At 41.8% G+C, this 26,928-nt stretch overlaps 1 protein-coding gene across 2 annotated transcripts in view; it reads left to right on the forward strand.

Annotated features, from left to right (window-relative positions):
• The window catches only part of BANK1 (B cell scaffold protein with ankyrin repeats 1), a 242,187-nt gene that overhangs the window by 41,170 nt on the left and 174,089 nt on the right, over positions 1-26,928 (forward strand). For both annotated transcript variants that reach the window (XM_072118549.1, XM_072118558.1), the window contains exons 4-5: positions 1,489-1,630; positions 4,275-4,417. In XM_072118549.1, the coding sequence (XP_071974650.1) occupies positions 1,489-1,630; positions 4,275-4,417 (285 nt within the window). The remainder of the gene's footprint in view (positions 1-1,488; positions 1,631-4,274; positions 4,418-26,928) is intronic.

Genomic DNA, 26,928 nt, shown 5'->3' on the forward strand with positions numbered 1-26,928 from the left:
TCATGTTACTCAAAACTTGTCATATAATCACAACATTGGGGCAGATTTACTTACCCCGTCCTGTCGCGATCCCCGAGGTGCATTCTCCGACGAGGATGAAGTTCGGCGCTATTCTTCAAGATCGTGCGTCCATTTTCCTGCATCTGTCACTTCCCCGGTGAGGTCTGCCAGAGTTCACCTTCTTCTTCCTGGTGTATGTGAGTGCATTGCCTTGCAACACAATTGGAATTGTAAATCTCGCGGTTTGTCCAAATCAGTCGGGTTGTCCGTTGGCCATGCCCCCGATTTGTGTCCCATGCAAGTCGGCGCAATTGCGCCAATACCCAATCGTGTGCACCAAAAACCCTTGTTAAATGTGGCTCAAATCGGAAATAGTCTGGAAACCCGACAAAAATGCGCCGTGCGGACCCTTTGTAAATGTGCCCCATTGTGTACATCAAACAAGATAAAAAGTTGATCTTTAATTATTTAAAAATTTTAGGTTTAATTTAGAAAATAAAGATGCAGGGGCATATTTATCATATGCTGATAGCCACGCCACTGCTCTTGTGCAGAGACTGGAGCCTCTTGATGTATCCGGCAGGGTCTTGAATAGCGTTTATTTCTACTTATTTCTAACTAATAGATCCAACTACCGTGGCTGTTGTAATCTTCTAATTATTTTTATCCATGGCTTCCTTCCTTCCTTCTAAAATCAACTTTTAAAATTATGCTAATGAGTCAGAAGGGCTCTGGGGGCTTTACCAAAGCTGGGCTGCAGCTTCACACTGTATGTTCATGTCAAGCAGGGTGTCAGCTTTAAATCAAATGCACCCAAGGTTGTTGTTCTGTTTTGACAAGCATGAAAAGTTTGAAAGTTTAGTTTTTAAAGCATAAACAGTAAACTGAAGCATCTTTCACTTAGCATCTATCTCATGACCATGCTAAAAAGACTGTTCCAGAAAGCATTGAGAGGGGCCTTATAGGCCACGGATGCCCCAGTAGAAATTCAGATAAAAGGAATATCCAAAAAAAAGTTTACCAAGATACCAAAAGGTAGAAGGTAACCAATAAAGAAATGAATTGCTTATGCTCCAAAGTCAAATCCCACAGGAAGCTGCTCCATAGCTGCTTTCAAACAAGTAACAGCTTCAGCTACTTCAGAAGATTTTGAAAGGCAGAAATCAATTAATGGCAGTGCTTGAATTAAGTTTTGCTGCTATGTTATTATACACTCTCATGGAGAAAAAAAATGTGTGCAAAAAGTCTTCATAAAATCCATGAAAAGCTATTCAAATAATTTCTTATAGAAATTGAATATTTTACAGTAAAGCATGTAAGTGGAATAGATAATTATTATTAATTGAGCTGTGAAACTAATATCACTTAAGTACTAGCTCAATGCTTGTTATAATGGATACATACACTACCTACTAGTTGTGATGTTCTTTATGGAGATACTGTATTATTATTCATATTATAACTCAATATTTTATTCTCATTATGCAGAATCCCGATGAACTGTTTATTATTCTGTCAAAGGAAATACCAAAGAATTCAGAAGTGGAAGTGGAATTTTGTACACAAAATCAGCTCATTAGGAAAAAGCCAACTTGGTGGAGTGAGAAAATTCTATACCTGACGTCCCCAAGTAAGGAAAAGTTCTTGGTTTTGTTGTTATTTATTTAGACTTCTATAATTAAAAGTAATATTACTTCAGGCTCTGTTTACACACATTTCAACCACATTTCAGAGGGATTGTCTGTCTTTATGGTATTAACAATAGCATTATGATCACTAATAAAATAGTTGAACGTACCTTCCCTCAGCTACTTCTCTGCCTTTTCTTGCTATGTTTGACAGCGCAGGTCATTGTGCCTGTGTCCTGAGGAGAGAGGAGCCTGCACATAGGTCCAAACCCTGCACTATGCTCACAGAATCATTTTTATCCTAAGGATGCAGCAAATTATTATTTTACTGTGGCCAGTTCTAGCCACATCAGTTTCGATGCAAAGTACTGGAAGGGGTCACCTGTAGGAAGGAAGCCCTGGCCATAGTAGCAGGAGTGACAAGATGGGGCTGCAACCCCTGCATCCCCAAGAGCTGCACCAGTGAAGAGGTTATTTAAAGCATAGTTGAAAGGAATGAAGATTAGTTATTTCCCCTGATGCATGTATGGTAGTCTTTGCAGATTACCATATTAAACGAGTAAAGGCATTGGGCCTTGCTCCTGCAGAGGACAACCCACCAGAACTGAAGACTATAACTTTGAAGGAATACACTGTCCTGGTTTCTTATGAAAAAGCAGTATGATAAACTAAATTAAAAGTATATATTATATTACTGTCCTGTGTCTGACAGCATCAATGGTGTGGTTCCCGGTAAAACTTGCTTAGGCATGCTGTATTCAACAATGTAGCGGAGCACTTTTTATCTCTATGAGAACAATGTGTGAATAATTTACAAAAACAACCTGTCAATTTATCTGTGTTTATGACCTGCAGCTCACTGTTTCTTTACTGTGTGCCATGTTTATTGAGAATTTAATGTGCTTATACTGCAGTTTGGATGGAAATTACCATAGGGCATGTTTATTAAAAGATGTTAATATATAAATATATATTTTAGATTTGTTACTACTCCCTACTAACATTTAGTGGTGCCTTATACATATGCTGCATTGTTCCCTACAAGTAGATCTTACACGGAATAATGTTTTTCTAAAGGCATGTGCAAAGAGCTGAGTAAGGTCTCTTTGGCCCACAATTATTAAAGCCCCTGCACCAGTTTTTTGGTTTACTTTGCAAATTGTTTTCAATGCAAACTGTAACCCTGTTTCCCCAAAAATAAAACATTCCCTGAAAACAATACCAAGTACAATTTTTACAAGCTTAGAGATGTAAGGACTCCCTTTTAATATAAGACCCAGCGGCAGTCATTGCTACAGCTCCCACCTCCCCATACATTAAGGTTAGTAGACCATTTAGATACTGGAAGAGGAATTCATGGGATGAAATCGATAAAACGAGCAGCTACTTGGACAAGAAGTGCACAATGGAGGAAGGTGCTGTTGTTAAACATGAGAGATTGGGGTCAATTATTCCAAATGGCGTCACATGAAATTCAGCAAGGATGTTAGAAGAGTTGTTGATTTTTATTCAACAATAATAAAAGTGCATCTTTAGAAGCAAAAAATATTATAAGACACTAGGGCACATTTACTTACCCGGCCCATTCGCGATCCAGCGGCGCGTTCTCTGCACAGGATTCGGGTCCGGCTGGGATTTAAGATGGTAGTTCCTCCGCCGTCCACCAGGTGGCGCTGCAGCGCCGAAAATAATCTTAACGCCCCGGAATGCACCATCCCATAGAAGGTGAAGGTGAGCGCTCCCCAAGCGACACATTTTCGGTTTTTAAATGCGGCGGTTTTTCCGAATCCGTCGGGTTTTCGTTCGGCCACGCCCCCCCGATTTCTGTCGCGCGCATGCCGGCCCCGATGCGCCACAATCCGATCGCGTGCGCCAAAAACCCGGGGCAATTCATGTACAAGCGGCGCAAATCGGAAATATTCGGGTAACACGTCGGGAAAACGCGAATCGGGCCCTTAGTAAATGACCCCCACTGTCTTATGTTTGGGGAAACATGGTAGCACATGTAGTTATAAAATGTCCCGACACAACACAAAATTCTGCACTGAAAGGGGCTTTCCAGTACACTGTCGGATCGTACACCACATTTATCATGCAGTGTTTGACAGAATTGTGTAGCACACCCCATGTTAAAGGTGCACCAAAAAAAAGGTAGGTGTTGCCGGAGAAATGTAGGGAGCGCCAGATTCATGAAGAACATACAACAAATTTCATGAATCTGTCAAACCCTGCACACTACACAGGGAAACTGCACACAGAGCAGTTTGCATTATTTTTGACAAATGAGGACCATTGTCTTCGGGATAAGCCATAATTTTAATTGATGGCATTTTGGAAAATATACAAAAAGTTTAATATTAAAATGAATTTTGCAAAGAAATATTTTAATAATTTACAAGATTTTTTTTCATGCATGCTACCAATATACAAACATAAATAAATGTATAAATATATGGTAAATGCTAAGTTGTATGTACCCACAATATGATGACAAAAATTCCACAGCTTCCATCAATATAAAGAGAAACTGTCAAGGAGCAGAAGGGAATAAGGGTATTAAATTCTAGTTCATGTTGGCTTGATCCAAACGGAGTTTTCTTTATAATTTATTCACATTACTATTGATGTTTTCTGTATTTTTGTAAGATTTCCCTCCTGGCGAAGTCATCATAAATCTTTTTTGTGGAGAAGTCAAAACAGCATCAACACAGATTGAATTCTTCTCAACAGCTGAAGAACTAAGACAACTGCTCCTAAAAACAATTGATCCTGTATCCTTCATCTGCCAGGTAACAACACATTTTGACAATTATTTATAATTTTTATTATGTGCAGGAACAATGCAATTTATAGGATGTTAGTTGACTTCATGGTCTTCAATTTAAAGGACATCTACCACCTACCAGGCAGGATGCCAGGTTCCAGGACCGCTGGAAGGATGGCAGGCTGCCGGGTTCCAGGGTCACTGGCACAATACATGGATAAAATGGTTCTAGCACTCACAGGAGACACAGATAGCAAGGGTTTCCAGAACTGGCAAGATACACGGATAGCAGTGTACTGGCAGGATACATGAATAGTAGATTTCCAGCACTAGCAGGATACACAGATAACAGCGAGAGCAACAGATAAAATCATCCACCCTGAGACACCAGTGCCCCAGCCTTTTATCAGTCCCAGGTCCACGTTCACCTCAGTTGAAACAGCCCTGATCCGAATTACCAAAAACCCAGCTTTCCAAAGGCACATGAAAGCTGATTGTCCACAAGCCTGCCACCAGAGGTGGCAGGATGCTGTTAATCTGGCAGCCGACAAATTACCCGACAAGCCCTATATAAATGACAGTCCAACTTTCTAGTATTCATTAACTTTCAATATTCACAAAAAAAATTGGTCATTCCAAGTCTGTGATTTCTAGTATTGTGACATCAAAACTGTGAAACCTGGAATCTCCATCGTCCATCGGTAATCGTTTCATCACTGCAGCTAAGACTGCTTGCCAATTCATCACTTATCAGGGAAAGGATCTCTTTTCATACAATGTCCCAACATATTAGAGCATTTGGACTGAAAGTCTACCCTGAAATGACCAAACCTCTCATTAGCAGAAACAATCAACAGGTTGAGGAACAGGTTGTGTGGACAGAGAAGTACTCCACAGTCCACAGTGATGAAAGCAACTTTAATTAATTTAGATCTGTTGGAAAACATTATGTTCAATGGCAAACTGGGGAAAGACTGAACCAAAAGTGTGTAAAGAAGTCAGTGAAAGGTGGTGGAGGAAGTGTTATGGTTTGGGGAATGTTTTCTGCAGCAGGAGTTGGACCTCTCATACAGCTACGATGCAAATGTATCAGAACATTATTCAACAACATGTGATTCCTCTCATCACTCAATCAACCAGTAATTTTCATACAGGACACATCAATAGTTTCATAGTTTCATAGTTTATTTCATAGTTTCATAGTTTATACGGTTGAAAAAAGAAACTTGTCCATCAAGTTCAACCGAGGAAGGGTAGGGATTGGATGAGGAAGGGATTTAGGGGAAACAATCCTATATAGCATAACAATCAATGTTATTTAGGTGTAAAAAGGCATCTAGACCCTTCTTGAAGCTCTCCGCTGTCCCTGCTGTGACCAGCGCCTGAGGCAGGCTATTCCACAGATTGACAGTTCTCATAGTAAAAAAGCCCTGTCGCCTCCGGTGATTAAACCTTGGTTTCTCCAAACGGAGACAGTGCCCCCTCGTCTTTTGATTTGATTTAATCTGGAACAACTTACCACCATATTTTTTGTATGGACCATTCATATATTTATATAAATTAATCATGTCCCCTCGTAGACGTCTCTTTTCCAGACTAAATAAATCTAGTTGTTTTAATCTTTCCTCATAACTAAGACCCTCCATACCCCTTATCAGTTTTGTGGCTCTACGTTGAACCCTCTCCAGCTCCAGGGCATCCTTTTTATGGACCGGTGCCCAGAACTGGACAGCATATTCCAGGTGTGGCCGAACCAATGCCTTGTATAGTGGTAATATTACATCCCTATCACGAGAGTCCATTCCACTTTTTTCCTTGAAATAAAAGAAATAATGAAATTGCCAGCTTGGAGCCCTGATCTTAACCCAACAGAAAAGCTCTGGAAAATCCTTTGTGACAAAGGTTGGGCCAAGAAACCCACAACAGTCAGAGAAGACTGTAAGAAGACTGGACCAAAATCACAACAGAGTAGTATGAGAGACTAATGATGTCCTGTGGCCGCAGATGTGTTAATGCCATTTAAAGCGAAAGTCTGTACACTTGCTACTGATTGGCGCCTGGTGTAACCTTCAGAAAATGTCATTATAATATTTCTCTGTGCTACAGTCATTGCTGTTCTCTAATTTTGATCATCACTTTCTTTGCAAAATGAAGGTTTTATGTTAATATATTTTGGGTTATTTTGGAAAACACTGTTCTAGTAGCATGGTGTACACCTGAATGTAGGCTTTAAAGGACATCTACCACCAGGATGAAGGATTGTAAACCAAGCCCACTTACATAGTGATGCATGTCCCCTCTGTCGGGATAGCTTTTTATGCCCTTGTTTTTACAAAAAAAGGTTTTAAAAATTATGCAAACGAGCCTGAGCGGCTCCAGGCTCCATTGATATCTATTGAGCCTAGAACCTCTCAGGTTTATTTTTATCATTTTGAAATCCTTTTTCTAAAAATCAAGGGAAAAAGAAGGTAAAAGAAGAGCAGATCCTGACACAGGGAGCACACACCAGTATGTCAGTGTGCTTGGTTTACAAACCTTCATCCTGGTGATAGATGTCCTTTAAAGTGCATCAAAACGTAAAAGGCTATTGTGTACCTTGATTCTGAACAGTTTTCCAAACTGCGGCATGGTACCAAATAATGAAATCTTTGACAGGCATATGTTGTCAGAATCACTTTATGTTTATAGTACACTATCATAATATGCTATGCCTCTATGCTGGTATTGCTCATTTAGTGTGGAAAAGAAATAGGATATATTATAAAAGATCTTTACAAAGAAGAAGCTCTGACAAGCGTAAAACACATAACAAATTTGAACAAAATGTACTTTGAATGAATCAGAGATTTTAAGTCACAAATGTTCAGAATAAATAGAGGGATTGTACTTTAGGGATCCTTTATGCATATTGCATACAGGTTTTATCAACTTCTCTTCTCCAGGTACTTAGAGACAGATTAGAAAACTGCACTATACTGTATGACGTTGGGTAGGTTAAGGTTTAAGGTTAGTACAATACGGATGTTGTTTAGTACAGCATCACCAGTACTTTGCACTGAAGCTCTAGAGAGAATTTTTAGCTTTCAGACTCTATAAATAATGGATGTGCTTTAAGTATGTTATTTCAATTAAAATAAATTGAAGTTCTATATCGTTTGCACTAAAAATATCTAACATAAAATGAATAAAAGTCTAGAGGCGACATTTTTACAGGGTACAATATATACTTGCGATGATAGTTTTAAATTGCATTTAAGGCTATCTATCTATCTATCTATCTATCTATCTATCTATCTATCTATCTATCTATCGCAAAATAGCTCTGTTCCTATTGGTTTCAAGATTCTGGTAGTATAATTTCCAAGAAACAGAAATTCATAGTGCGTTCTCCGTTAGTGGTTCCTGTAATTTTAACCCCTTAAGGACCAGGCCCTTTTTCGTTTTTGCGTTTTTATTTTTCACTCCCCACCTTCAAAAATCTATAACTTTTTTATTTGTCCATGTACAGAGCTGTGTGATGTCTTATTTTCTGCGTAACAAATTACACTTCGTAGTGATGGTATTAAATATTCCATGCCGTGTACTGGGAAGCGCGAAAAAAATTCTAAATGCAGTGTAAATGATGAAAAAACACATTTGCGCCATTTCTTGTGGGCTTGGTTTTTACAGCTTTCACTGTGCGCCCCAAATGACAGGTCTACTTCATTCATTGGGTCAATATGATCACAGGGATACCAAATTTGTATAGGTTTTATAATGTTTTCATACATTTACAAAAATTAAAACCTCCTGTACAGAAAAAAAATTCTTCATTTTACAGTGTTCTTGCGTTAATAACTTTTTCATATTTTAGTGTACAGAGCTGTGGGTGGTGTCATTTTTTGCGACTTCTGATGACGTTTTCAACGCGACCTTTTGATCACTTTTTATAGAATTTTTTCTATTTTTCAAAATGGTTAAAAAATGCCATTTGCAACTTCGGGCGCTATTTTCCACTAAGGGGGAAAAAGCAATGAAAAACGGTTATTATATTTTGATAGATCGGGCATTTTTGGACGCGTCGATACCTAATGTGTTTAGGATTTTTACTGTTTATTTATATTTATATCAGTTCTAGGGAAAGGGGGGTGATTTGAATTTTTATGTTTTTTTACTATAATTTTTTTTTTTTTCCTTTTTTTTATTTATTTTTTTTACTATTTTTCAGACTCCCTAGGGTACTTTAGCCCTAAGTTGTCTGATTGATCCTACCATACACTGACATACTAAAGTATGGCAGTATATGGGGATTTTGCATACCATCTATTACAATGTGCAGATCGCACATTGTAATAGATAGCCTCGATCATGACAGCCTCGGATCTTTGTGTGATCTGTCATGACAACGGATCGCCGCTCCCCGGTGACATCACGGGGAGTGACAATCGGAGCCAAGATGGCGGCGCCCACGCGCCGCCGGCTCTTTAATGCCGTCGGCAGCTTTGCCGGCGGCGATCAAAGGGTTAACACCCTTAACCGGGTGTTAGCGACAGGCGTTTGCTTCATTATGAAGCAAATGCCCGGTGAGTATGAAGAGGGCTCAGGCTGTGAGCCCTCTTCAAACTCCCCCATGCGCAGCAAGATGTAAGGGTACGTCTTATTGCGCTATGGGGTTAAAGATGGTGGTAGACAGCTATTGAAGAGAATAGGGTATACATGTCAGAGCCACTATTGTAAATTACATCATATTTTAGAAAAGATAGTGATGCACACAGTGGTATAGTAATGGAATATGGACACAGCCACTATATGGAAACTATGGGGCAGATTTAACAAGCTGCCTAAGATTATGAATAGCGATGGGCAAATTTGTTGTTCGGTTCGACCTGATTTGCTGAATGTTTTGAAAAAATTTGATTCAACCCAAATTGCATCATGACGAATCACGTTAAAAAATAGGTATTTCCTGGCAGTAGAGAGCCTGTAGGGTGTTGTAAAACGTTGTGCCATGCTTATATATGCATAGGAACCGTGGTTTGGACTTCAAACAATGCAGTGTTTTAGTATGACAAGCACATGACAGCTGCCGTTCTTAGAATTGCTTCACTCTTCAATTCCATGGGCACTTACAGAGGCCAACTTCACCAAATAAGCGAAGCGGGAACTCAGCCTGACATGGTAATGTCTAGGCCAGCTTGAAAGGACTGAGCTGAGGGCCAAGATCCCACTACAATATCAAAGAGTGCACTCTTTTTACACTCATAAGATGATTCCATAGATTATGACAGAACCTGTTCTGTTAAAAGCGGACACATGTAGAAACCCCCCAAAAGAGTGCAGAGGGTGTCGGCAGTAATTTTGCATTGACGTCACTGATTATTTTGCCCTTCATTTCATCCGTCAGTGTCCTCTTTCAATCGGTTTATAATCCATCATCAGTATTGCTAAAGCCAAAAACAAACAGGAGTGGATCTAAAACAGAGATGACCAGTAAATGGGATATTTGCATGTCATCTGTGTTCTGAATCCACTCCTGCTTTTGGCTACCTATCCTCAGGCTTTTCATTCCTTCTGACAGATGAAATGAAGGGGAAAACTAAACATAGTAGCAACATCATAGAGCGATGGAGGGTGAAAACAGCATTATGGAAATCACAGGGTGTTCCAGGGAGACAGCGGTCAGTTGGCAGCAGCATGAGTAGGCCGCAGAGTGGCACATGACAATTTATGGAGGTGGCAGAAACATGGTAAGCCACAAAGTGGCACAATGACAGAGCGTGGAGGTGGCGACGGCAGTAGCAGCAGCAGGAGGCCACAGAGTGGGACAATGACAGTGTAGAATTGTGCGGCAACATGTTAGGCCACAGAGTGGCAGAATAACAGAGTGTGGTGGTGGCAGCAGCGGGAGATCAGAAAGTGTCACAATGACAGTGTGGAAGTGGCAGCAACATGGTAGGTCACAGAGTGGCACAGCAGCATGAGGTCAGAGAGTGGCACAATGACAAATTCTGGATCTGGAAGCAACAGTGGAGGCCACATTGTGGCTCAAGTTTGAAATTAAATTGAAGTTGAAATTTTCAATTTAAATTTGAATTTGAAGATTAGAAACGCCACATGCATCATACATTACAGTTTTCCTAAAAATATCATGTCTTTGCCAAAAAAGAACTGCAAAGGTGGCACCAGCAGCAGCATAAGGTCAGAGGTGTGGAGGTGGCGGTGACATGTAAAGCCACAGAGTGGCACAATGATAGAGTGTGAAGGTGGCAGCAGCAGCAAGAGCCTACAGAGTGTCACAACGACAGAGTGTGGAGGTGGCGGCAACCTGGTCAGCCACAGAATGTCACAATGACAGAGTGTGGAGGTGGCAGCAACATGGAAAGCCACAGGGTGGCACAATGATAGTGTGGAGGAGGTGGCAGCAGCAGCAAGAGCCTGCAGAGTGGCACAATTATAGAGTGTGGAGGTGGCAGCTACTTGGAAAGCCATAGAGTGGCACAATGACAGAGTGTGGAGGTGGTGACAACCTGTTAAGCCACACAGTGATACAATGATTGGGTGTGGACGGGGCGGCAGCAGTAGCAGTATCAGGAGCCCACAGAGTGGCACAATGATAGAGTGTGGAGGTGGCAGCAACATGGATAGCCACAGAGTGGCACAACGAGAGTGTGAAGGTGGTGGCAACCTGGTAAGCCACAGAGTGGCACAATAATAGAGTGTGGTGGTGGCGGGAGCAGCAGCAGCAGGTGCCCACAGAGTGTCACAATGACAGAGTGTGGAGGTGGCAGGAACATTGAAAGCTACAGAATGGCACAATGACATATTGTATTGGTGGTGGACAATTCCAGTCCCTGGTAAAGATGGTAGGAGGCATATGCAGCAACTGGCAGAAGATGTGTGGCATCAGGCGGGTGACAGCATCAGAATAGTGGCTGAGGCAGGTATTTAGAATCCAGACATTTCTCAATGTCTTGGGGAGGCGTCATGGCTGATCTTATCTGATGTATAAGGCATTGGTGAGTTGAAATCCGGGCCGATCCAAGCCTGATTCAACTTGACAAAGGTCAGTCTCTCCACATTACGGCTGGACAAGCGGTTTCTCCTTGGGGTAACGATAACCCCCGCTGCACTGAACACCCGCTCTGATGCCACTCTACTGGCCGGGCAGGACAGCTTCTCTACTGCAAACTCTGAAATTTGCGGCCACACATCAAGTTTGGCTGCCGAGTAGTCCAGGGGATCCTCTACCTGGGGTCGTAAAGTGCTGTCCAAGTAGGCAACCACCTGCTTGCGCAGGGCTGCTCCATGTCCTGCTGCTGCTGTTGGCGGCTACTCTCCTCACAAGGCAGGTGAAGGAAGTTGCTCATTAAAGACTTCAGACTTAAGCTGCTGCTGATGGAGCTGCTACTGCTCCTACCCCCCATCTCCCCACAGCAGCCGTGGCAGTAGTACGTGAGCGATCACTGCCAGGAATTCCCCAGTCAGACCTGACAGAGGATGGACAATGTCACACAAAGGCAGTGGCCAACTGTCTTTTCAGTATTTCTATATAGTACGCTAGTTGTTCCTCCTTCTCGGCATCTGTAAAAAAGTCACCCATTTTTGACCGATAGCAAGGGTCCAAGAGGGTTGTGAGCCAAAACTCATCACTATGCCAAATGTTGACTATTTGGCTGTTAATAGTTAGGCAAAGCAGCATGCTGCGGGCCATCTGCACGAGGGGACTCCCACCCTCCATCTCCACTGTACACTACCACGGTGCATCTGGGTAATCTGCCTCGTCTTCTACATCCTCCGGATGCTCCTGCTCCTCCTCTCTTGTCACCTGAGTGGAAAAACCACTGATTTCACCAGACTCTGCTTGTGCTCCAATGTCCTCTTCCTCCAGTTCAGCCCCCACCGGACTCTTATGGCCATGAGATATAGTCTCCACTTCTCCAGTGCCCTGACCAGACAGATTTTGCAGCATGAGTTCCAGGACATGAAGCAGTATAATAGGCGTTATTCATCCAGCAGTCCTGGTGACTGACAAATAACGTGGCCTCTTCAAAGGGCCTGAGCAAACGACAGGTGTCGCGCATGAACTACCAGTGGCTGACATCAAAGTTGCATCGGTCTGCTTGCATCATCAAAAAATGTCTTTTCTCTGTTCATACAGGTGGTCTAACATATGGAGGCTGGAATTCCAACAGGTGGAAACATTGCATATCAGACTATGTTGGGGGAAGACGTTCTGATGCTGCAACTCAAGGAGGGTGTGCTTGGCTTTGTAAGAATGGCTGAAGTGCAAGCACAGTTTCCCAGTTTCCTGACCATTTTCAGAATGCCTTGCAGATGAGTGGAAGACTTGAGGAACCTGTTGAGAACCAGATTGAACACTTGCGCCATGCATGACGCATGGTCCATCCCTCCTCGGTACAGCACGGACACATAGTTCCTCCCATATTCTGTCACCATGGTTCTGATTTTCAGTTGTTGCGGAGAAAGCCACAGAGTGATTTCTTGCTGCATGACGTGGAGCAGTTCCTCCCCTGTGTGACTTCGTTCGCCCAGGCAAACCAGGTGTAGAACTGCGTGACAGCACTGTGCCCTGCACATGCGGTATGATGGAGCAGCACTTAGATTTGTGGAGGCTGAGGTGGTGGTAAAGAAGGAGGAGGCAGACACTGGCGCAGGAGCAGCAGTTTCACAACATGGAGGAGAAAGCGGCGTCTCTTGTTCAAGTTATTGGTGTGGCTGGGCGGGAAGCACATTCACCCAGTGGACCGTGAAGGACATGTACTGGCCCTGACTACACGTCCGTGCTGCTGTACACCTTGGAAGAAACCGATAAGCTCAAGGACTGGCCCACCTTCTGTTCTACGTATTTGTGAAGGGCCTGCTCTGCCTTTTTGTAAAAAGAAATTGCGACTTGGAACTCTCCACCTCGGTTTGGCACAAGCCATTAGTTCTCTGAAGGGTGCAGAGTCCACGACTTGGAAAGGGAGGGACTGCAGTACCAACAACTTGGACAATGGTCAGCTTTTGCACCTTAGGATGACTGGACTCATATAGTTATCTCTTTGTAATCGCCTCTTAAAACGACTGCTGGTGCCATGTGTAATGAGGAGCATATGGCCTGGGAGATGATGTCAAAGGCAAACAGCTCCCTTCTACAGAGGTGCCCTGGAGCCTTGACTGGCTGAAATGGCATGTGTGCCACTAGGTGCTGCTGCTGTTGCTGCGGCGGCAGGATGGACCTCCACATCTGTTCCACGTTTCTCCCAGCCCATTGGATGGTGATGCTGCATGTGTTGACGCAGGGCCGTGGTGCCAACGTTAGCTCCCTGACCAAGCTTCACTTTCTGCCCGCAGATTCTTCATATACACATCCTCTGGTGTCGTAACAAAAAACTGCCACACCGACGAGGTGGGGATTTTACTGCCAACACTCTGCAGTGAGTGACTACTTTTTACGCCGCTGCCTTGCTGACCCCCTGTACCACTGCTTACTTGGATCTCCGAAGCAGGGTTTGTACTCAGACCACCTAGTAGCTCTCTAAATACCAAACAGAAAAAGAAGGGGGTGTGGTCAGTGGGCCGCTGCACCACAAAACTCCCAAAGAAGCAACTTACATACCATAAGAAGAAAGTAATAAGTAAATATATATATAGACAACCAAGTGGTTTAAAAATCAATTTCTTTTTATTATTATATATATATATATTAAATGACAAACAAAGACAGGGCAACACACAGAAAAAATTGCACAAAACCCAATAGTAAACTATGACATATAGCAGCAAGGGTTCCCTAACATGCCAAAGTAAGGCATCTGAGAAAAAGTACAAGGATAATTATTATTAATACAAATAACAAGAAATATAGTGCTAAATAAAGGGACAACCACAAGAGCTTGCAAATATACAGGTAAATGGATCACATACAGACCGTTTAGGAAATGTGCAATGGCCCCGACACGTGTTTCGCCAGGAAACGGCTTCGTCCGGTCAGTCCGGTGGTGAGAGCTGTGAGTCTGGTTTAGGCGCCTAAACCAGACTCACGGCTCTCACCACCGGACTGACCGTCCTGTGTCTACCCTGAGCTACACACCGAATCCCAACGCCCAGCATTTGTTACGGACCTGAGGAAGGGGGTAGACCACCCCCGAAACGCGTAGTCCTTTTACCATACAAATAAATATTTGAACATCACTAACTGTGTCGGACATAGCATAATTGGGGAAGCGCGTCTTACAACAACCCGGGCTTTTCAAATCTATATATCTTTGTGATTCCCTATCCGGCACTACATCTGTACCGGACTCCGGGAAGACGCAGCACACCCTACCAACGACCATTGGAGATCAGACGTAACAACGAGTATCTGCTCTAGACGCATAAGACACAAGGTGTCTTCAGGTGAGCAGATACCCTACCATACTCTCAAGTTACCCATTACACTAGGGGCGCCGCCTGTGTCTCTTTCTATTTTTCTTATTTGCCCATGGCAACCAATTACAGCTCAGCTTTCATTTTACCAGTGCTCGGGAATTTGTATAAGAGGAGCTTCAATTGGTTGCCATGGGCAATGAAGCACAATTTTGCTTTTAGGCAGCTTGATAAGTCTGTGTGATCCATTGTTTGGCTCTCAGCTCTCTGTTGTTTGTTGTTATCTGTTGCTATGATGGATCAGACAAAAACAGATTAATATGGAGATGTGAAACCAATGTTATAATTTAAAATAAAGCTAAATTTTAGCTCAGAGATTATAAATGTAAGGATAAATGAAAAGAGAGTAGGTGCCACTTTCTTCTAAAGCTTTCTTATTTTCTTTCTGCAATTACTTTTGCAAGTTTCCTGATAATATTTTCTCAATCTTAGGATTCATGAACATATTTAAACTATAGATCTATTCTTCGATGTGCTATAGTGCCCACTATACTACTGTATGGCTGATAAGGCAGTCTGGGATCTCTCCAAGTAGGGAAACACACTGTGATATCAAAAATTCCCATTTTAATTCATATACTAATGAGACAGTCGGGAACAGCACTGCTCTGTCGAATAAGCAGTAGATTTGTCTTGTTGGAAACTGCCTCATTAGCAAATGGATTAAACTGGGAATTTCTTGGAAGTGGCATAATACCAAAATAAAGCATTTAAAACATGTTGCCAGCAGATTATAACTTTGCAGAAGACTTGGTGGTAGACTTTATATGGAGGCAAATAAAGGTTTTTTTTTTCAGTCAGATTCTATATGATTCTGTGAATATTTTTGCACCACATTACGGAATTTGTAAGGCACATAGATCAGTTACTGATTTTGGCTCATTAAAAGTAAGAATAGAGGGCACAGCAAATTTCAGTGTTAAGCTAAAGAATAATTTCTATCATAGTATAGCTAGTAATATCAGTGCTAGACTGGTAGTTTCATCAATAGAGATGAGCCGGATCCATTTAAAGCTTAGGCCTGAGGTTTGCGCATCCTGTGGGACCCGGACATATTGCCGGATTGGTAGCCATGCAGCCAATCATAAAAATTGATGCCACTGGCCAATCACCACCATGAAAATTAGGTAGGCGTGCATGGCTACCAATCTAGCATTATGCCTGAGTTACATGCACCCATACCATGAGCACAAAGTTTGTGTCCGCTTATCTCTATTCATCTGGCATAAAAAGATATATTTTTCCATATAGGCACACATTGATAAAATTGTGATCTTTCTGCATTGGAATATGTGGGTTATGAAACTTTCATGACCATCATCTGTCCACACACTGGATATTCTACCGATCATTTAGTATGGTCCATGCAATACATTCAGTACCAGTATAAGCAACACAGTCAATCCCGTAGAGAAACACCAGGGCCAACAATCATGGGTATGCACCAGGTTGTTTCTAATTGGTACCGCAATTTGCAAACCAGAAATAGTCCTTTAGCGGGTACCAAGAGATTGCACAGTACTGACCATTATAAATCAAGAAATATTGAAAAGCAAATGCAGCTATATTAAAATATAACTTTTAATTACGGTAGATCAAGGATAAAAGATCTGTTTAAATCCAGATAACACATACATTACACTGAATGACGCCGCTCAGCAATAAACCACTATTACTCAATGATATGTAAATAGGTACAATACATGCAGTAGAACAATTTTACTGAGAAAACTGGTTTAGTGCTAAGACTACATTGTCAAAGTATTCCTGTTATTTCTACAACCGGAGACAGGATTCTATCCATGTGGGTTGTGCACTATAAGGGAACCGAGTATATTGTAGGTCTCCAAGACTGGGTAATGAGTGGCTTGGTTTGTTTCAGTCAACACTACTAATATTGATGTACTCAGGTTGTGTGTATCAAGGGACAGGAATTGTTTTATGGGCCAAAATGTAAATTTGGCAAGCTCATTGTTAAGATGAGGTATATGTGGGACAGGGGTGTGTGGCAAATGGTACAAGTTGGAAAGGAACAACACTTATGGAAGAAATTAAGCTAGTTCTTGTTTATCAGCCAATGCAATGTGTCAATTTGCTGTGAAAGTGTCTACTGCAGTTGTCTTCAGCATAAAGTAAATAATCATGTTAAAAACAATATGAGCTTATTTTTACATCCTATAAACTTTACTGTAAGCACAAAGCTTGTAAACTAGAGATATGAACATGATACTTCTGCTTTTATAACGCAGTACAAAGTTAAACATCTTATCATACACAAGGGAACAAGAAGTTCCTCTTATAATTTACATAGCCTCACAATGAACACACACAGATATTGGGGCACATTTACTTACCCGGCCCATTCGCGATCCAGCGGCGCGTTCTCTGCACAGGATTCGGGTCCGGCTGGGATTTAAGATGGTAGTTCCTCCGCCGTCCACCAGGTGGCGCTGCAGCGCCGAAAATAATCTTAACGCCCCGGAATGCACCATCCCATAGAAGGTGATGGTGAGCGCTCCCCAAGCGACACATTTTCGGTTTTTAAATGCGGCGGTTTTTCCGAATACGTCGGGTTTTCGTTCGGCCACGCCCCCCGATTTCTGTCGCGCGCATGCCGGCCCCGATGCGCCACAATCCGATCGCGTGCGCCAAAAACCCGGGGCAATTCATGTACAAGCGGCGCAAATCGGAAATATTCGGGTAACACGTCGGGAAAACGCGAATCGGGCCCTTAGTAAATGACCCCCATTGTGTCTATGAACTTTTGTTCTACAGAATGTCCAATTAAAATTTGATGTTAAAAGGTTTATCAGTATGATAACCTATCCAGAAAATTGATCAATGTGTCACCACTCATGTAGAAGGTCCTGCTGGGTAACAGAAAAATATGAGGTATCTGCATATTCTTAAATTATGATCAGTCTAATACAATAAGCCCTACACATTTACCGTATATACTCGAGTATAAGACGACCCAAATATAAGCCGAGGCCCCTAATTTTACCACAAAACCTGGCAAAACCTATATTTTTTTTACTCGAGTATAAGCCGAGTTTGGGGTTTCAGCACATTTTTTGTGCTGAAAAACTAGGCTTATACTCGAGTATATATGGTAATTATTTTAACTTAATGAACCCAATCCATCTTACAATACCTCCTAATTGCTTTCTCTATGTTTCTTAAGTTATCAACTATTCTTGGCAGCTTTTTCACCACTTTTAGGGGTGTCCTCTTGCTCTTCTATCTCATCAGCCCACTTGATCACAAGGCATCTCTTTTTTTGCTGCATCACATCAGCCTGATTGGACGGGTGGATGAGCAGGTTATCTGTCACCTCAAGCCATAGCACTGCTCATGGCAAGAAAATCCTAGCTTCTAGGCACCTTACTTACCTTACAACCTCTCCTAGGGGAGAGGGACCCATCCTCCTCTGTATTCATCATATATGACATTTTACATAGCACACTATGAACATCATAATAGTAAACAATACAACATTACAGTAGCACACAAGCAACAGTTCATTACAATGTCATAGTAGCTTTACTGTACATTTCCATTTAGGTACATTCGTATGGTATAGGTAAAGAAAAAATTGTTGTCCAGAAACTACATTGTGTTGAAAGCATATTTGTAAAATAAACATACCTGCCAACCGTCCCAGGACAGTGCTGGGACATCAACTCTATCTGCGTCCTCCATATGCTGACAGAATTGAATACAAAGATAATGAAGAGAGCAGTCAGCTCTATGCATTATGACTATGCCTCTGCTGCTGTCTGTAGCAGGGCTGGCAGGCGAGATATTATGTTATCTTGCCTGCTAACTTCAGGGATGTATATGGCAGCAAAGGAGAGGTTAACTATGGGGGAATGGGTGTTCATTATTTTTTTTTATTAGGCAACAATAAGAGGGAGAACAGTTGATGGGGCTTGCTGCTGTGTAGGGGCACAATATGAGGAGGAACTGTTGTGGGGGTAATATGAGGGTGGCTGCTGTGGGAAGCTTAATATGAGCTGTTGGGGGGGGGGCACAATATCTGGAGGACCAGAACATGAGAAGGTCACAAGGTGAGGGTTGGCAGAGGCACAATGTGACAGGGAGCTAGGGGTCACAATGTGAGGGAGAGGTAGGGGTACTATTGGGGGAATTGTACCGTTTAGGTGTGGAATAAGGGGTGGGGCAAAAGATGTGACTTAAAGGGGTATTCTCGTCTGGGCACTCACATTCAGTTTAATTAATCTTCCATTAATAAACATTTCTTCAATTAGATGTTATCAAAAAAAATGTTCCTGTGTGAAGATAATTTTCCATAAATGTAGTCATGTGGTTCCTTAGAAACGAGATTGCTTCCTCGGATACGGCCACCTCTGCTGGAGAGATTGCACAAATAAACAAAAAGTTTTTGTATATGAAATATCTGGGAATTACTACATGTTCCACAGCCGTCCTGTGCTAATGATCGCTGAATGCATGTGGTCAGGCAGGACTCTATAGTGCATATCTAGCCACTGCTGCCTAAATGTGACGTGGTCGTAACCGAGGAGGCTATCTCGTTTCTAAGGGCCAACATGGCTATGTTTATGGGAAATTATCTTCACACAGAAACATTTTTTTTAATAACATCCAATTGAAGAAATGTTTATATATGGAAGATTAATTAAACTGAATGTGAATGTCGAGACGAGAATACCCCTTTAAGGCAAAGAAATTTTCCAAGGCACATCGGTTCTTATTCCTCTTTCTGCACTGCAAAAGTTGGGAGGTATGATTTGGATTTATGATACTTTTATATTTGTCACATGTGGGATTCATATAGAATCATGTGCATGATACAGAACACCCAAATTCTTAACACATGACAGGAGACAATAAATGTTTAATTGAAGTTTTCCTTCTTATGTTTACCCATAGCATAGTAACAGAATAGTTTATTCTGTGCTAAAATAATGGCTTCCTGTTTTACTATTATCCTTAATGAATCCAATCCTATTCACGAAAAACCATATTAGGGGTTGCCTGGCCTTTTACAAAAAGGCTCTGGGGAAACCCGGGTGCCACTTAGACTCCACTCCCAGGTCTCGGCTTACGTCATCGCCCGCGGTGATCCAGTGGGTCCACTAACCCACCTCTGACAAGGTAAGTATAATATTTTTATTGTTTTTATACCCCCCTCATGTATGTTGTGATTGATTTTACATGAACAGCATGGGGAGATACTGCTTTATACAATATAGACCAAGCATATTTTGGGCTATATTAACATCTTGATGCTTCCTTTTTGCCTCAATTTTCTCAGTATATGTCACATGCATGATGAAAAAGTAGTAGACTGCACTTTTTCATTCTTCTTCCTGCTGGAGAATGCACTCCATGGAGGCAATCGAAGATATAGTATATGCCTCCTCATTGCATCCGTTTGATGTGCATTGTGATTGTTCCCTCAGTGATGTAACTTTCCATATCAGAATAGTTACATGGCCATTTTTGTAATGAGTGGGGGACCATGGTGGTCATTTTATTAATGAGTAGTGGGCCATTCTGGGAATTTTTTTATAATAAGTGGGGGCCATGCTGGGCATTTCATTAATAAGTGGGGGTCATGCTGGGTATTGTATTAATGAGTTGAAGGGGTCATGCAGGGCATTTTAATCATGAGTGAGGGGCCATGCTGGGCATTGTATTAATGAGTTGGAGGGGTCATGCAGGGCATTTTAATCATGAGTGGGGGGCCATGCAGGGCATTGTATTAATGAGTGGGGGTTCATGCTGGGCATTGTATTCATGAGTGGGAGGGGTTATGCAGAGCATTTCATTCATGAGTGGGAAGCCATGCTGGGCATTGTATTAATGAGTGTGGGTCACGTTGGGCATTTTATTAACCCCTAGGGGACACAGCCTATTTTGGCCTTAAGGACGCGGTCCCATTTTTCAAATCTGACCTGTGTCACTATAAGTGGTTATAGCTTTGGAACGCTATGAGATATCCGGGTGATTTTGAGATTGTTTTCTCGTGACACATTGTACTTCAAATTAGTTTAAAAATTTGGATGAAATCTTTTGCGTTTAGTTATGAAAAAAAACAAAATTTGGCAAAAATTTTGAAAAATTCTTTATTTTCAACGTTCTAAATTCTCTACTTTTGATGCAGACAGTCATAGCACCCAAATAAATTCATAACTTACATTTCCCAAATGTCTGCTTTATGTTGGCATGGTTTTTTAAGATTCCACATATTTTACTAGAATGTTATGAGGCTCAGAATTTGGGTGCCATTTTTCACATTTTTTGTAAAATCGCCAAAACCCGTACTTAGATGGACCTGATCAACTTCTAATTGACACTGAGAGGCCTAAATAATAGCAAGACTCGTAAATTACCCCATTGTGGAAACTACACCCCTCAACGTATGAAAAACGACTTTTAAGAAGTTTGTTAACCCTTTACGTGTTTTATAGGGGTTAAAACAAAATGGAGGTGCAGTCTGCAAATTGTAATATTTTTTCACAATACACCCATTTTGGGTGGAAAATTAAACATTTAAAATGGATTAAATTAAAAAAGGCTCCACAAAGTTTGATACCCAATTTCTCCCGAGTACACGGATACTCTACATGTGGTGGTAACCTGCTGTACGGGCGCACGGCCGGGCATAGAAGGGAAGGAGGCGCCATCCAGATCAGATTTGCTATGTCACATTGTACAGGCTATAATTTTTTTCTTTTTTTTAATGTGGACCTATAGGGGCTTATTTCTTTTGCCACATGAGATGCACTTTTCTGGTATGTAATTTTGGGGCATCTACAGCTAATTGGTGAGATTTAATTAACTCTTTGTTGGTGGAGGAAATGAAAATCATCAATTTTTAGGAAAATTTTTATGTGTTTTTTATTTGGCCGTTAACCATACCATAAAAATAGTATATTATTTTTATTCTATGGGTCGCCACGATTATGAAAATACTTCATTTATATGTATTTTTTATTTTTTACCATTTTTACTGAATAAAAAGTAATTTGGCAAAATTGTTGTTAATTTTAGCATCACCGTCTTTCATATGTATAACTTTTTTATTTTTCACCTCACAAATCTGTTTAAGGGCTTATTTTTTGCAAGAATGATAGCTCTTTTTAGTGGTCTTATTTTAGATTGCGTAACTTTTTAAAATCACTTTTTTTAGAGCATTTTTAAAGGGCATTAATAAAAAATCATCTTTTTCAGAGAGAGTTTTTTTAGGTTGTTTTTTACGGGGTTCACTTTGCGGATCTAATAACAATTCTGTTTTATTATACAGATTGTTACGGACGCAGGGATACCAAATATGTGGGGGTTTTGTGTATTTTATTCAATTGTACTGAATAAAAACTAATTTGGAGAAAATCTTATTCATTTTAGCATCACCATCTTTTCATATGCATAACTTTTTTATTTTTTGGCTGACAAATCTGGTTAGGGGCTTATTTTTTGCGAGAACAGTTGTTCTTTTTAGTGGGCTTATTTTAGAGTGCATAAAATTTTTAAAATCACTTTTTAGAGCATTTTTTATAGGGTATTAATTAAAAATTATCTTTTTTCGGAACGTTTTTTGCGTTTTTTTCCTCCGGCGTTTACCGTGCGGGTCCAGTAACAATTCTGTTTTATTATGCAGATTGTTACGGACGCGGCAATACCAAATATGCAGGTTTTTTTTGTGTTTTTATGTTTTTTATACTTTAGTTTTTTATGGGAAAGTGACATTTTAGGGGCTTATATTTTTTGTATTTATTTTTTATTTATTATAATGTGTAGTGTTAACTGTTTTTGCATTTTTTTTTACTTATACATACTTGAACTTAAACCAGTGATGCTCTGATCACTGGTTTAAGTTCAATACACTGCTCTACAATACTATTTTATTGTAGAGCAGTGTAAACTGTCTGAGCAAGCTTGCGCATGCTCAGACAGTTTACAGCCAGACCCGGAAGGGGTCTGGCTGCCATGGAGACCGGGCAGCTCCGGGGCACATGCCAGTCCTCGGAGCTGCCCGGAAGAGGATCGGATCCCCCGGTAAGCGGCACGGGGGATCCGATCCACAGCAGGAACACCCTTACACGCCGCGGTCATGCTTGACCGCGGCGTGTAAGGGGTTAACACCCGCGATCGGAGCCGGCTCCGATCGCGGGTGTTACAGCGCGGTGTCAGCTGTGATAGACAGCTGACAGCCGCTGCTTCTGGTACCGGCTCCGTTCGTGAGCCGGTCCCAGAAGCTAGACGTTATACTACGTCCCGGTGCGCTAAGCATCTAGCCCCGGGGACGTAGTATAACGTCGTGGTGCGCCTAGGGGTTAAATGAGTGGGTGGTCATGCTGGGCATTGTATTCATGAGTGGGGACTATGCTGGTCATTGTGTTAATAAGTGGGTAGAAAGTTTGGGCTTTTTTTAATGAGTGGGGGGAGGTCATGGGCTTTTATGAATGAGTCGGGGGCCATCCTGGACATTATATTAATAAGTAGGGGGCCATGCTGGGCATTTTATGAATGAGTGGGGGACATGGTGGACATTTTATTATTGAGTGGGGGGCATTGTATTAGTGAAGGGAGGTTACTGATACACATTTTATTTAAGAGTAGCAGCTGCATTATCCACTGTAGACTGATACGTGAGGAAATGCATTTCACAGTTTTTTGTGGTAAAATTAGGTACCTCGGTTTATACTTGGGTCGGCTTATACTCCTGACATATCCTTACAACAAAGAAAACATGAATGTAGCTTTACTCATTCTTATGAGCCCCTTTTATAATCTATGCCAAAAAATATAGGGCTTATATAATATAATCCTGTTACAATATTTACACTTTTTAATGCGAGAAGGAAATATAAAACTATTTTTTCTGAATGTGTCGGGATTCAGGTTGATGAAACAAAAGATAGACAGCAGCATACATCAACTACAATTAAGGAATCTCTGAGTTTGACTGGTGAAATTGCTGCTGCAGAGTTAAGCCACTGGAACATGAAATATAAGAACACATTTGAGATTTTACCAGGAAGTCCAATGCAACTGTAAAAGGTCACTGAGAATCCTGTCAATCAAGTAAAAGCTGTGCTTTGCTCATGGCAATAAAATCAAATAGTGAATACATCTTTGCAGACTGAAAAGGTGCCACATAGAGATGAGTCGGGGAGAAAAGCAGCTCTGGTTTTGTAGTTATTTTCGGAGAAGCCATTGATTTGATAGCAGATGACATGACATTGATTTTTAGCTGAGAAAAAAAAATGATCTGAGCTGTTTATTATACTATTATAACTACTAGAACTACTGTATAAGCATAAAAGAGACCTGACATTTTTTTTGGGCATTTCAGATCAATCCCTTTGTACATTAAGTTGTACATTTGCATATAACTTAATTTAGTTAACTGCTTCCTGACCGCCAGCTGTATATTTACCATTGGCGGTTCGGATCCTTAAAACCTGCGCCATATCATATTTATGGTGCAGGCTTTAGGCATCTTCTCAAGCAAACGGGTAGTTGAATGACTATCCCCCCACTTTAGGCATCTGCAAGGGACCCAATGGAAGAAGAGAGAAGCACTCTATCATCAGGGAACCTGTCATCCGAAATTGATCTAATAAACCAGTACCAGTATGTTGCCAAGCAGCCAAACACATTCCAGACCATGTTTCTTTCATGAACCAGTGTGGTGGCATCATCCAGAAAATCAACTTTGAAGTGAGATATAACTTGATTATATGAAGTCAAAGTGGAGGAGATTTTAACAGTAAAGTCAAGCTCTCTCTTACTCAAAAAAGCCCCCATCACTGTAATTGATGGTCCTGCATCCAGAGACACCAGATCTCCTGAAGTCCGATGCATGATGTCAATCACAGAGGAGAGACATCCAGAGCTCCCACCTTGACTTCAGTGTTAAACTCTCCACCTCCTTGATCTTATCCAACCAATTTTCTCACTTCAAAGTTGATTTTCTGGATGAAGCCTTCACACTGGACCATGAATGAAAGAAAAACTAGTATGTGTTACGCTGCTTGACAATATACTAGCAGTAGTTTATTAGGCCAATTTCTGATGATAGGTTCCCTTTAATGTTTTTGTCTTCTTCTGTTCCCATACACAACCCTAAAACACACAGAGCTTTGCAGAAAGCATATGCTCTACTGCCTGGTCTATCTAGACCCTGAAGAGCAACCCCAGTGGAAAACATAAATGTAATAAAAAAGTTAATGAGGGACGTTGCATCCCACCGCCCAGAGGGGAAGAGAGCGCCTGCCCTGGTCACTATCGAAGCAGAAAAAGCTTTCGACAATGTGTGCTGGGAGTGGCTAGGGCAGGTGCTCGATAATATGGGGTTCATAGGTTCATTCCGAGATTATCTGTCTGTGCTGTACAGTGGGGCCTGGGCGCGGGTGAACACCCCAGGATTTATTTCAAAACCATTTGCCTTACTAAAAGGTACACGCCAGGGGTGTCCGCTCTCGCCTTTATTATTTAATATTGCAGTGGAACCACTGGCAAGACTTTTGGCTGAATCCTCGGAACTCAATGGGATAAAACTTGGGAACTCAACCCTTCGTGTTGCCCTTTTCGCAGACGACATAGTGTTGTTCCTCGAGGACCCGGTGGCTGGCTTGCCAAGGGTGATGCAAATATTCGAGGAATTTGGTAGTTTCTCAGAATTCAGAGTTAATTTAACAAAGAGTGAGATTTTATTCTTAGGACCACGACGACCCCCCCACTTGCCCCAGGGAACATCCATATGCGACATACCAGTAGCTCCAACATGGATACGTTACTTGGGTATTAAGATAGGAAGGACACCGGACTCTCTCTATACGCTGAATTATCCACCGCTCTTTGCTAAGTTAGCTAAGAAACTAAAACACTGGCACAATCTGTCGCTTCTAGGCAGAAATCAATTAGTTAAAATGATGAGCCTTTCTAAGTTACTATACCCCATGCAGACCATCCCCTTATTGATCAAACACAAAGATGTCATGTCTCTACATAAGGTGATCACACACTTTTTATGGTGGCGGAAGCGCCCACGCATAGGTTTACGAAAACTGATGGTCCCCAAAGATAAAGGGGGAATGGGTCTCCCAGACATAAGACGATATAACCTAGCATGTCTCCTCAGGCATATTATAGACTGGCTAAAGGACACTAACCATTACTCAGATGTAACCTTAGAGAAGGAATACTGCTCCCCATGGGACTTGAGAACACTTCTTCACGTACCCATAGGGAAGCAACCTGCTACAATCAAACAATCCGCGACATTTAGAGATACACTCGCAGCTTGGAAAGCGATACGTAAGGGCTTGCATCTGCCATGGCTAATATCTAAACACCTCCCCTTGTGGAACCATCCCTGCTTCCCTCAGGGACGCCAGAGTAGGCTATTTGTGGAATGGAGAAACAAAGGGATACATACAGTTAAGGATCTTTTACACCAACAGGAACATAGGTGGCTGACTAGAGAGGAACTGATAGGGAACTATGACCTGGAGGGACCCCAATTCTTTCAGTTCGCACAAGTCAAGCATTTTTGTATGGATGCGGTTAGAGATATGGCACAGGAGGCAGGTCAAAACCAATTTGATAATATCTTACCCATGTCAATACGCAAGGGAGGGATCTCGCTCTTGTATAAGGCACTTAGGAGGAGGATGGAGAAGGAGGACCTATCATTCTCAGGGTGGGTGGCACAACTGGGAGGGGAGGAGACAGCAGACAAAATTCTGAAAGGGTGGCAGGTCCTATGCTCAGCTGTAGTGAACCAAGTGTGGAGAGACACACACTTCAGAATTATACACCGGGCAATATATGCTTTTAACCTCCCACCATCCCCAACCAACCCCCAAAGGTTGACGGCCTGCCCAAAATGCCAGACACCAGGTACAGACCTATACCATGGTTTGTGGCTGTGCGTGAAGTCACAGGTCTTTTGGGAGCAAATCCGGGAAATAGGAGAGGTCCTATGGAAGAGAGCAATACCCATGGACCCAATGACTTATGTGTTCCATTATGACACGCAACAAGATGACGAGAGCCTCCAGAATTTCTGTTGGTTGCCAAAATTATTTCACGTGCTGTGCCTGGTGGCCAAGAGGTCATTGCTGCAAC

This window comes from Engystomops pustulosus, chromosome 1 (genome assembly GCF_040894005.1).
Source record: "Engystomops pustulosus chromosome 1, aEngPut4.maternal, whole genome shotgun sequence".
NCBI lineage: Eukaryota > Metazoa > Chordata > Amphibia > Anura > Leptodactylidae > Engystomops > Engystomops pustulosus.